The sequence below is a fragment of the Leucopleurus acutus genome (assembly GCF_964270905.1).
Source record: "Leucopleurus acutus genome assembly, chromosome: 12".
In the NCBI taxonomy this organism is placed as follows: Eukaryota; Metazoa; Chordata; class Mammalia; order Artiodactyla; family Delphinidae; genus Leucopleurus; species Leucopleurus acutus.
This window is the reverse complement of record NC_139154.1, coordinates 49,433,093-49,446,084: the sequence shown is the minus strand read 5'-3', so window position 1 is coordinate 49,446,084 and position 12,992 is coordinate 49,433,093. Positions and strand designations below refer to the sequence as shown.

General features: G+C 42.2%; 1 protein-coding gene across 1 annotated transcript in view; it reads right to left on the bottom strand.

Annotated features, from left to right (window-relative positions):
* The window catches only part of PLB1 (phospholipase B1), a gene marked incomplete at both ends in the record, with an annotated part of 122,404 nt that extends 109,950 nt beyond the window's left edge, over nucleotides 1–12,454 (bottom strand). The window contains one exon of the mRNA XM_082851932.1: nucleotides 12,397–12,454. Within this exon, the coding sequence (XP_082708058.1) occupies nucleotides 12,397–12,454 (58 nt within the window). The remainder of the gene's footprint in view (nucleotides 1–12,396) is intronic.
* Between the last annotated feature and the right edge of the window lie 538 nt (nucleotides 12,455–12,992).

Genomic DNA, 12,992 nt, shown 5'->3' with positions numbered 1-12,992 from the left:
TCTCTCTGGACCTTGACTTCCCCATCTATAAAATGGGGATGCGACTGGCTTCCTTGTGAGAACAGGAAAGCACTGTGTGAACAGGAGAGGCCACACACTTGCAAGGGAGGACTTGCCCTGGGCAGTGGGAAGGACGGTCAAGGCCAACACATTTGGAATTAGGGCCACTCCTCAGTGTACATTAAATCTGGGGGCTCTTTGAAAAAGTATAATGTCCTCACAGCAACCCTAAAGGGTAAGTAGAGGCAGGATTGACAGGCTCTAGAGAGGTTAGGTAACTTCCACCAGCTCACACAAACCACACCAGCAAGGGCAGGGTCAGGCCTTGCGCCAGCACTGCCGTTCACTAACCAGTGAGCTATCTGGGTAAGCTGGGAAGGGGAGGGTCCAAGTCAGCCAGGGTTTGTCTTCTGTGCTATCCTGGGCCGTAAGCAGGTCTTCTGGGCTTTGTCGGTCACCCTGTGCAGCATCTTATCCCCATTCACACTTAGGGCCTGTGGGATGCTGTTGTCGACCTGCGAGCAGGCACTGCACAGGTCATGCGCGGCTGCTGCTCCTATACCAACGGTGCTCTGAGGAGCACAGGATGTTATCAGGGTGCTTGGGCAGTCACATGCCACAGTCAGTGAGGGCGACCCAAGGGCCAGAGAACCCTTCCGGGGTAGCTAGACTGACCTGTCTTAGAATTCTAGAATGTCTGTGGTGGGCTGAACTTTGAGGTCATCTCGTTTAATACCTCAGCAAACTGAGACCCAGAGAGGTTATCAAACTTGCCAAAGGCCACTCAGCAAGTTATTGAAGGCTGTGTGTGGAGCTCAGTTTTCCTTAACCTAGTCTGGCCTGCTTTCCTTGGGACCAAAGTCTGTTAAACTTACGGTTACCAAAGGGGAAAGGTGGGGAATGGGGAGGCTGGGATTAACATATATACACGGCTACATATAAGACAGATAACCAACAAGGACCTACTGGATAGCACAGGGAACTCTGCTCAATATTCTGTAATAACCTAAATGGGAAAAGAATCTGAAAAAGAATAAATATATGTATATGTATAACTGAATCACTTTGCTGTACGCCTGAAACTAACAACATCATAAATTGACTATAGTCCAATATAAAATAAAAATGTTTTAAAGGGCAATTATACAAAGGTTTTTTGTGTGTGTTGCTCTGTAGCCTGAGTTGCCAACATACGGAAATTTGTTCCTTTGCTGTGTCTACAAGAAAGGTATTTTCAGCTGCCCTTACCTTACCCAGCAGTCAATCGAAATAGATTTAACAGCAGGATGCCAAAAAATGATTTCAAATTAACACTGTTACAATTTTTGGGTAGACACAACCTTAAGTCTGATGAGATTATTAAAAAATTAGAGATAATTTGGGAAGTCCCAAACCACCGTTCTTTAAATACCTATGCCCTGTGCTGATGACCCCGAGGAGACACCCATTACAAATTCCGTCCTGGACAGAGACCAACGCACCCTCCCGCCTCCATCTCTGATGCCCACCCAACACTCAACCTCAAACATCTTGTGCCCCAGGAGAGGGAAGATGGTTCTAAGAGCAGTCCTAACAGGAGAGAGCACATTCAAAGCTGACCTGACCTTTGGTTCATTATGTGACCTCAGACAAGGACTGCTTCCCTTTTAGATTGTATTTTCCTTAATCTCCTCATGGGGACACTTGAGGCGGGGCCACAGCCAGGAAGGAACAACCCAAAGAAGAGAGTCCCATGGTAAAGATGAACAAGTGGTCCTGGGCAGTGGCAGGTCAGAGCCCTGATCCCTCCACCATCACTCTGCTCCAGCTTTGCCTCAGCCCCAAGGGGCCAGAATTTAAAGGGACCAGGGACCCCCAGAGCCAGATGGGGGCAGAAGCAAGGATTAGTGAGCTCCAACAGGAGGGGGATCCCAGGAAACTGTGGGGGGGGGGCCTCACATCTCCCCCATCGGGAAGGTCTCCTCCCAGAGACAACTGGGAGGTTCTGGTCTGAAGAAGGGAGCATTGCCCGAGGACCACTGCTTCTCCCTGAGATGCAAGAGTGCAGGAGGAAATGGCTGCCTGACTCAGGAGGAAAGCACTTGGCCTTCCCAGAGCCCAGCAAACTCCCTGCTGGGCCTCTTTCTAAGAGCCAGGTGAGCCTCTGACTCACCAGTGTGTTGCCTCTTTCAGTGCATGGCCTTTTATGTCTGACCAGCAGACTCATCCTGCCCAAAATACCACTTCCATTAGGCCACTCCTCTGCTGAAGAACCTTTAATAGTTTCCCCTTCCCAATACAGCAAATCCAAATTCTAGACTTGCTGCATGACCTTGAACTGGTCACTTAACCTCTGTAAGGCTTAGTTTTTTTGGGTTTAAAAAAATTTTTTTTAATTGAAGTATAGTTGATTTACAATATTATGTTAGTTTCTGGTGTACAGCAAAATGAGTCAGTTATACATATATATTTTCTATTTCATATTCTTTCCCATTATGGTTTATTACAGAATGTTGAATATAGTTCCCTGTGCTATATAGTAGGAACTTGTTTATCTATTTTATATATAGGGTTTAGTTTTTTTAAATGTAAAAATAACAGATTTGGATTAAATCACTTTAGAAGTCTCTTTAAGCAAAAAGACACTGTAATAATCTCTACTGTTCTTATCTAAGGATCTCAGAACCTCACTTTACCTAACTCATCACCTCCCCCAACACCAGCCCTGCCCTTCAGCCCAATAGGTCCACTCCCTGCTCCTCAAATTCATCACGTTGAGCCCTGACTTTGCCTTTAGGTATGTTGTTTCCCCCACTTGCATGCCCTCCCTGTTCCTCTGCCTTTATCTTAAGCCCACTCATCCTCCAGCGTGCTCAATCGAGTTTCACCTCCCACGTGAAAATTCTCCAGCCCACATTCATCTCTCAGTTCTCTGAATCCTGTTGCTTTTATTACAGCTACTTACACCTATTTTGGTACTTAATTCTTCTCCAGTGATTTTTATGCAGATCAGTTCTCTCTCCCCAGAGGGTTCCGTACATTTGGTTTATTATCTCCCTGGCAGGCTCAGCCCTACTTGGGTTCTTAGAAGGGTGCTCAGACAGTTAACTGACAGTAGCAAAAATGGCAACTTGATGAAAATGATGATTGACAATAAAGTCCTCAAAATCTACAAGGTGCAGATGACATCCCAGGAAAGTAGGACTTCTGAGCCCCCAGAGAAAATCCCATACCTGTGCCCGCTACTCAGGGCAGGAATTTGGAGGCATGTGTGTGAGCTGAAGTGGGGGCTGGGAATGGGGATTCAGGCATCTGATGTAGAGGAGAGAGTTCGACACCAGAGTTCCACCATCTGCCACCAACTAGACAGGTGACTTGAGCAAGTCCCCCCGACCCCTCATCAATAACTGGAAGGACGTGGGCCACCAGAAGTTCTCCAAGATTGCTTTCTACTCTTATTTGGAAAGAGTATTTCTAGAAGGCTGGGCTGGCATCCTCCAGGAAGGACTCCAGGCCCTTGTGAAACAAACGTTGACTAACTTTACTTGTTCTCATAATGAAAGAGGCATTCCTTTCCTTACACAATGAGTTCACCCAGTTCCCACCTTTGGCTTCGCAGAGACAGGCCTGGCATGGGTGTGTTACCAAGGCAAGAGTTTTCATTCACAAGCAGGACAGTCTCCTGGGGAACTTCTGACCCATGCCAGGAAAATGAAATTCTAGTGACAATAGTATTTTACTAGGCACAGGGACTTCCTTGCCAACTTGTTTTCGCCAATTGTAGTTTTGAGATAATGATGGTTCAGTTTTCTAAACCAAAACTTTCAGAGCAGGAATCTGTTTTAATATGGGTTTTGGTGAGCCCATTTTAAAGCTTAAACAAAAGCCCTGGTTTGGTTTGGTTCTTTCCTCCTTTGGGCTCTATTGTAATGCAGGGAGATGGTGAAAGGCCCTGGCTCTGGACTCAGTCTCAGGACTAAATTCAGGCTCCTGTGCTTATTAGCTGAATGAACTTGGGCAAGTATTTAACTTCTGAGTCTCAGTTTTCTCATCTATAAAATGGGGAGAATAGTACGTCCCACTTAAAGGGAATATGTTATATATGTACAGTGCTTAGCATGGGGCTTGGCTATTCTAGGCAACCTCATACCACAAATTTAGTTTGAAGTGATCCTTCATGGTAATGTCCCAAGTGCCTGAAAGATGATGTTCATATAGTCTCTGAAGACAGCCATCTTCATCCTAGGCCTTCATCCTAGGCCTCAAAGAATATCACAAATAACTTTTCAAGGAGTCAAAGCACCACACACTAAAAATAACCAAGCACATAAACAAACACGGTATCCAGGAGCAAGTATTAGCAGAAAAAAACAAAGCAGAAATAGATCAAAAACTTTGGAGACTGAAATTATCAGACAAAAATTATAAAAATACTATGTTTTAAAAAATAAAAGACAAACTAGGGCCTCCCTGGTGACACACTGGTTAAGAATCTGCCTGCCAATGTAGGGGACATGGGTTTGAGCCCTGGTCTGGGAAGATCCCACATGCCACAGAGCAACTAAGTCCGTGCACCACAACTACTGAGCCTGCACTCTAGAGCCCATGAGCCACAACTACTGAAGCCTGCTCGCCTAGAGCCCATGCTCTGCAACAAGAGAAGCCACCGCAATGAGAAGCCTGTGCACCACAATGAAAGAGTAGCCCCCACTCGCCGCAACTAGAGAAAGCCTGTGCACAGCAACAAAGACCCAATGCAGCCAAAAAAATAAATAAATTTTAAAAATAAATAAATAAAAGACAAACTTGAGGATATTTATAGGAACACAAAATTATTTTAAAAAGTAACATTGAAAATTTGGTAAAGAACTAAATGTAAATTAAACTTGAAAAATAAAACCAATTTTCCAAATCTATGATCAGGTTTAACAGCAAATTAGACACAATAAGAAGAATGAATAAACTAGGATATGTGTTATAATAAATTACTTAGAATGCAGTATAGAAAGACAACAAGATGGTAAAATTGGAAGACAGGCTAAGAGACATGGCGCATAAAGTGAGAAAAGCAAACAAACATTTAATTGGCACTGCAGAAAGAAAAGACAGAAATAGTGGAGTAAAAGCAATATTTCAAGAGATACTAGCTGGGGAATTTTCAAAACTGATGAAAGATATTAAGCCACAGATTCAAGATACACTACAAATGTTGAGTAAGATTAACACAAAATGAATGAACTAGGAAACACATATACAACATAGACTGTATATTTTTCCAAAGATGGCCATGGCATTTCCTTCCATCCTGTATGCACTTTTGCAATATGACTTTTGCCACTCTTCCCCCCTTAAGAAGTGAAGTCTACTTCCTTCCCCTTGAATCTACACTGGCCTTGAAACTTGCATTTACCAACAGAAGCAGCAGAAATTATTCTTGAGTCTATGCATTAAAAGGCCTTGTGGCTTCCAATTTTGCTCTTTTTGGACCCTGAGTCTCAAGGTAAGGAATCCCAGGCTTTTCATGTAGAGATAAAGGCTGTGTGGAGGGGCACCAAGGCACCCCAGTATCAAGTCCCCTGATATGGCATTTTAGACTCTCCAAGTCAATCCCAGACAACACTATGTGGAACAGAGACAAGATCCCTGAAGTCATCCCAAACTGCAGACTCACTGAATTGTGTGTAAGTAAATGTGAAACATAAAACTTTCCAAGACTTACTTAAGAAGAAGTAAATATGAATAATTCTATAACCATTAAAAAATTGAGTCAGTAGTCAAAAGTCCACCAAAAAATAATATTTCAGGCCTAAATGGTCTTATTGGTGAGTTCTACTACCAATTAAAGGGAAAAAAATTCCATTTTTAAAAACTATTCTAGAAAAGAGAAAAATAGGAACACTCCCAAATTTATTTTATGAGAATGTATAACATTGGTATCAAAATCCAACAGTAGTGAGAGAAAGGAAAGTTATAGTTCAATCTCATTCATGAACATATAAGGGAAAAAAATCCTAAGCAAATGTTAGCAAACCAAATCCAGCAGTATATAAAAACAAAATACACTGTGACCAACTTGATTTTATTCCAGGAATGTATGGATGATTCAACATTAGAAAACCATTCAACATAATAATAAATCTAAAAGGAAAAAAATAATACACTTATTTCCATAGATGCCGAAAAGACCTTCAACAAACTTTAAAGTTCATTCCTGATAAAAATAAAAACACTCAAGAAAACACAAATTTGTGGATACTTCTTTAATGTGAACACAGAAAACACACATATATGTGTGTGTATGTATGTATGATTCCCAAAATCCATCATCTAACTGAACAGGGAAAATGTGTTTCCTACTAAGATCAGGAACAAGGTGAGAATCCCCACTATCACCCTTGCTATTTAACATTGTATTGGAGTATTAGACAATGCAATCAGGAAAGAAAAGAAGTAAAGGCAGAAAAAGGAAAAATATCTCTGTTCATTGATAATGTGGGACTAACCATGAAAACTCTAGAGAATCAATGACAAAACTAATTCAAACAATGAAATAATTTAGCGAGATAGAAAGTATAAAATTAACATAGCAAAAAGTAAAAGCCTTCATATACATCAATGTATGGCCTGGCTTGGTTAGAAGATACAGTGGCCTCTTTCTATTTTGCAAAGTTACGGCAATTCCAGTAAAAATACCAATACCTTTTTTTTTCTAAAGCTAGGCGAATTGTTTCTAAAATTCATATAGAAAAATAAACATGCAAAAATAGCTATGAAATCCTGGAAAACAAGTGCAATGAAGGTAGGTGAAGTACATTGCAAAATGGCCACAAATCTCTCCTATCCTTGAATGTATGTCACTTTGCAGTACAACATTGCTGTTCCTCCCCAAAAGAGGAGAAGACTATTTCTCTACCCCTTAAACCTGCAGTTGGCCATATGAATTGCTTTGGTCAATGGGACATTATCAAAGATGATGCAAGCATGAGACTTGAAAAGTGTTGATGCTTTTGGAGCTTACCCTTTTTCGCTGCATTCTGGAACCTGAGACCACATGGTCTTAAAAAAAAAAAAAAGACAGCTTCCTTTGCAAGCAGAGAATTTAAAACTAAAATACTACTTCTCATCTGTGACATTTGCAAAAATTCTAAGGCCTGACAATACACTCTATTGTCAAGCTGTGGAGAAGTAGGCATTTTCATATATATTGGCAATGGGAATGTAAAATGGTATAATCCCTATGGTTGGGGGGAAATTTGGTAATATCTAACAAAACTATATGTGTTTTTATCCTTTGACCCAGAAATCCCAGTTCTAGGAACTTACCCTAAGCTCTCCCTCCAACAACATGAATAAGACATATGTACACAATTGTTCATGACAGCATTACTTAAAGTAGCAAAATATTGGAAACAATCTAGTGTGCATATTGGGAGATTGGTTGAATATATATGGTACACAATGGAATATCCTACAGCTGGAAAAAATAAAAAAGATTTCTGAACAGATATAATGTAATTTCAGGATATATTATTAAGTGAAAAGAAATCAAGATGAAAAAGAAGTTTATAGTAGATTACCTTTGTGCAAGAAGGAAGAAAATATAAGAATATATATTTGCAAAAAGAAACATAGAAGGGATATGACAATAATGAAATTGGTTACCGACAGGGATAGGTGGAAATGGGATGGATGGGATAGGGATGGGAATGACACTTCTCCGGGTATATCTTTTCACACAGTTTTGACTTTTGAACCATGTTAATGCTTTATATATTCAAAAACTAAAGTAAAATCAAGAATGGGAGAAACTTTATAAGTGAATAGAAACAGAGACAAATTTAACTATATGTCAAATACATAACATAACCACACAGAGACAACAAAAGAAAAAGAGTTAACACAAGTGATTTTGATCAAAGTATTTTGATTATATACCCTGCGTGGGACATATTCTAAGGACAAAAGAACCACAAAGAGATTTCGAACTTTGTTTGTGGTGGTGTTATTGTTGCAGTAATTCCAATATTGTGTTGGATGTACTGTAGGATTCAGCAAATGAATAAATTTATCAATATTTTTGTAACCTCAGCTTACACTGTGGGATAAGGACAATACAAATCAGGAATAGAGGAAGGAGATAAAAGCCTAATTCTAACGAAAATTAAGAGATATCTGTATAAATTCATCTCATTAAAAAGAAAACAATATTTCTTGGCTCTGTCCACTGAGAGAACTTAGACATAATGACACTCCAGAAGCAATGAACACCCCTGGCATCTCGATCTTGGTTTCTAAATAAAATCCCCTATCAATTGGCACCTTAAAGACGATTGCTAATTGCATGGTGAGATAGGGAAAATAGAAGATTAGCCTGGAATAACTTGTTCCATAAAGCTAAAAAGTGCTTAAAAATTGATGGGGAAACAGGAATCAGCTTGAAGTGGCTCTCACTGGCCAATAACTTGAGCATCAAAATGAGTAATGACAGGACTGGGTTATAATATACTGATTAATAAAAGAATCCATATGTCCATTTTATATGAGAAAGATAAAACCTAAAAAGAATGGGGCAGAGAAGAGAATTTTATTTTATGGAGGAATGCCAACTAACAATAGTAGGAGGAATGATAGCCATTTTAAAATCACCATCTTACACTCACCATGGTAATAATTCAGCCAAGAATCATCAATGGATGCTAAAAACCATTGGGTATAAGAACAGTCACTCGGTATCACAGTATCTCCCTACAGACAACTTATAAATCACATGGGGGGAGGTACCTTTACAAGGGAGAAATCTGGCAGGCACCACCTTAACCAAATTATCAAACTTAACATCACCAGTGAAAATATTTGCTAACGTCACATGTATCGCTGAATGTTACACATCAAGGACACAACGTGATCTACATTGTATTTCTACCTGAAGAGTTTAATCTGATTCTAGCAACAAAGAAACAGTTTGGACCAATCCAAACTGCAGTGGGCACAGAAAAAGCCAGCCTCAAATTTTCAAGGACACACACACACACACACAAAAGAAAGAAAGGGAAAAAAAAGGCTAAAGAACTACTCTAGATTAAAAGGGTTTAAAGAGGCAGCACAAGTAAATGCAATGTGCAGTCTTTGGTGAATTTAACAAGCAATGACTGAAAAAAATGAACAAAATAATAAAAAGTCAATTAACTTAATTCACCATATTAGCAGATTAGAGTAAATCATACAATCATCTCAGTAAGTGCAGAAAAATTTATTCAGCACCCACTTATGATTTTTTTTTTAAAACCGCTTAGCAAATTAGGAATAAAATAGAACTTTCTTAGTCTCATAAAGAGCATCTACAGAAAAGCCTGTAGCAAACACCACACTTACTGACGAAACATTAAACACTTTCCTTTTGAACTTGGGAATAAGACAAGAGTGTGTCCAACCGTCACTGCTATGAACAGTTGTAGTGAAGGCACCAGCCAGCACAGTAAGGCAAAAGAAAGAAAAGGCACACAGGCTGAAAAGAGAGCAACAAGACCGTCATCACTGGCAGGATTGTGTATACAGAAAATTCAAAAGAATATACAGATAACTTACTAAAATTTATAAGAGTTTAATTGGGTACAAAATTAAAAATTTATTTCTATATACCAATAACATTTTTAAAATGACAATTTAACATTCCATTTATCATACACCAAAAGTATTAGATACCTAAGAATAAATTTAACAAAACATATGCAAGACCTCAGAGAAAATTATAAAGCATTGAGAGGCATTAAAGGTCTAATTATAAGCTCATGATTTGGAAGACTAATATTGTAAAGATGTCTGTTTTCCCCTACTTGATTCACAGAATTAAAAGCGATTTCTATCAAAAGCCCAACAGGTTTGTTTTTTGGGGGGGTAGAAATTGACAAATAGTAAAATTTATGTGAAAGTTCAAAGCCAAGTCACTTCTAAAGAAGAAGAAAAGGTCTTCCCTGGTGGCGCAGTGGTTGAGAGTCCGCCTGCCGATGCAGGGGACGCAGGTTCATGCCCCGGTCTGGGAGGATCCCGCGTGCTGCGGAGCGGCTGGGCCCGTGAGCCATGGCCGCTGAGCCTGCGCGTCCGGAGCCTGTGCTCCGCAGCAAGAGAGGCCACAGCGGTGAGAGGCCCGCGTACCGCAAAAACAAAAAAAAAACAAAAAAAAAAAAAAAAGAAGAAAAAACAGAAAGACTTGTTTCTCACAAATAATAAAGCTTAGTACAAAACTATAGAATTAAGATAATGTGCTACTGGCACAGGGATAGACAATGGGACAAATAAATCAAAACAGAGTTTTAAAACAGATGCATGCACATATGAGTCCTTTATATATGAACAGAGGAGGCTCTTCAGAATGGTGAGGAAGCAACTGACTTTTCAATAAATGGTGCTGAGACAACCAGGAATCTTCATGAAAAAACATATAAAACTAGGTTCTCCTCTTACAGTAGTCACCAAAATCAATCCCAGATGTCTTTAAAAAGACCCAGTGAGAAAAGCAATTTATAAAGTTTTTAGAAGGAAATATAGGATAATATCCTCATGACCCTGAGGCCAGAGAGAAGTTCTTAAAGAAGACACAAAGAGCACAAACCAGAAAAGATTTAAAAAACTTTAGAAATGGACAGACAGTATACAGACAGACAATGGCCAGACCATAGATGACAATACACCTGTGACCCACACATCTGCAGGAGACGGGCAAGGAATCAGCCTAGAACAGTCAGGACTTGGCCCATGTCTGCAGCTCCCCAACTTTTGTCCCTGCTTCCAACTCAGGACCAACCAGAGAAAGCCACGTATGTTTCCCAAACGAATCATTTAAGATGCCTGGTTTCTAGTTAGCCACCTGCAGCTAGTTTCCCCCTGGCAACAGCCGCCAGTCAGAGCAGCCCTGAAGCCTTCCCCTTTGCCGTCGTCAAGCTTTCCCACTCCCCTGCCTGCCTCGGAGTCTCTGCCAAACGCAAATGATAGCAGCTTTTACCATAGCAACCTTGGAATACATGCCTCCGTTTGTTCTCATTTGGCTGGTCTCCCTTTACTTCCCCCCCAGATTAGGAAGTTTGTTCACTTAAAGTCTCCATAAAGAGAATGAAAGACAAGCTTCAGAAGATACTTGTTGGTTATACCAACAAACAGCAAGTGCTCAGCCCATATGAACAACGAAAAAGAAATCAGTGGGAAAAAGGACAACCTGTTGAAAAAAACGGGAAACACTAGAACAGTCACTGCGTGAAAGAATTCAAATGGTCCATAAACATAAAGATTCCTAAGCCTCAGGAGTAATCAGGAAAATGCAGTCACCCAGTGCAGGAAGCAGAGCACGCACTATCATTCGCTCTGGCCTCGCATCCCACCCAGCGACTCAGAGAGGGCGACCGACATGTCCCAGGTAGGTAGCCGAAGCAGCTCTTGGACCCCAGCCAGGCCCCGGCCTCTGTCCCCGCCTCCTCCTCTCCCTCTGCGGGCTCCAGGGCAAGAGCTTTCTGACTCTGGGCCCAGGCCTCTCATTTAGAGACAGTTAAAAAAACCATCTTTAAGGGACTTCCCCGGTGGCGCAGTGGTTGAGAGTCCGCCTGCCAATGCAGGGGACGCGGGTTCGTGCCCCGGTCCGGGAAGACCCCACATGCCGCGGAGCGTCTGGGCCCGTGAGCCATGGCCGCTGGGCCTGCGCGTCCGGCGCTCCTCAACGGGAGAGGCCGCAACGGTGAGAGGCCGCAACGGTGAGAGGCCCGCGTACCGCAAAAAAAAAAAAAAAAAAAAAAAAATCATCTTTAAGGCCCTCTTCGGTTTAAAAGATCCCGCCTTTCTGAACAAAGGGAGGAAGGTAGAGCCGGGGGCTGGGAGAAGAGGGACAGAGGCACTGTCTTCTAACTATTAGCTCAGAAGAAATCCAAAGCCCTGGCTTGGAGTCCACTCGTTTCGGTCAGAGTCAGTAGTACTAAAGAACGCGGTGCAATCCTGTAGAATTCATCATCCTCAAATCTGCCTTCCTCTGCCCTTTCAGCAAAAACGAACAAAGCCCGTGTAATGATCAAAATGTGCTTACCATTAGTGGTCATAGTGGTACTTTTCCATGTTAAGAAGCAAGGTCCAGGGAGGTAGGACTTGCCCAAGGCCACGCAGTACGGAGCACTAGAATCCAGGTCTTCACGACTCCTACACCCATAGCTTTTTGCTTCCCCACCACGGGGCTGTTGCCCGCCCACGCTTCTCACCTGTCCTAAGACCTGCCCATCCCCCACAGCTGTGGGCACTTAAGCTCAGCACCGCAGCCTGCTTATTCTCACCTGTGCGTTTCGTGCTCACTGAAAATTCCTCTCCCAAGCTCTGTGCCGAAGCAACATGGGACACCAGCAGGGCTGACCCACTGGTTGCCCTCTGAGCAAAAGGCAGACTTACCTCGCCCCAGCAGCAGCAGCAGCAGCCCCAGGAGGAAAGTGCGTGGCCGCAGCCCCATGCTGGAACCCTACAGACGTCCGCGGACCGATGGGCTGTCACTCTTCCTTCTGCTTTTATGCTCCTCTGTTGTCTGATAGGACGCCCGTCATAAATTTTACTGTCTTCACCTTTGAAAGGGGCAGTGACCAGCTGTAAATGATAAATATTAACATTTAGGTAGACGGCTTCTCAAGGTAGATGGGTCAAAGATGGGTGGCATGTTCTAGACAAAGGCACCAGAAGACCAGGACCACACAGCCCCCTTCGCCTGGCCTCCCAGGATGGTGAGTGCCCAGAAATTGCTAGCGTCGGGGGACTGGAAATTGCTGGCACTGGGCTGGAATCCCAGGTCGGCCACAGCCGTCAGAGCTTGGGGACATCCCTTAGGTTAGCCCCAGCTTTTCCACTGTAAGCTATGGAACTAAAAGCCAGGAAAGGAGAGAAAGTACTCTGTAACAACTGTAAACCAGCCACCTCCGAATGTGAGATCTCTAGTGGGCAATGTGTTCCCACAGTGTCTCAGGAGTGCCTCTGGGTTCCCTAGCCTCCATGGCACA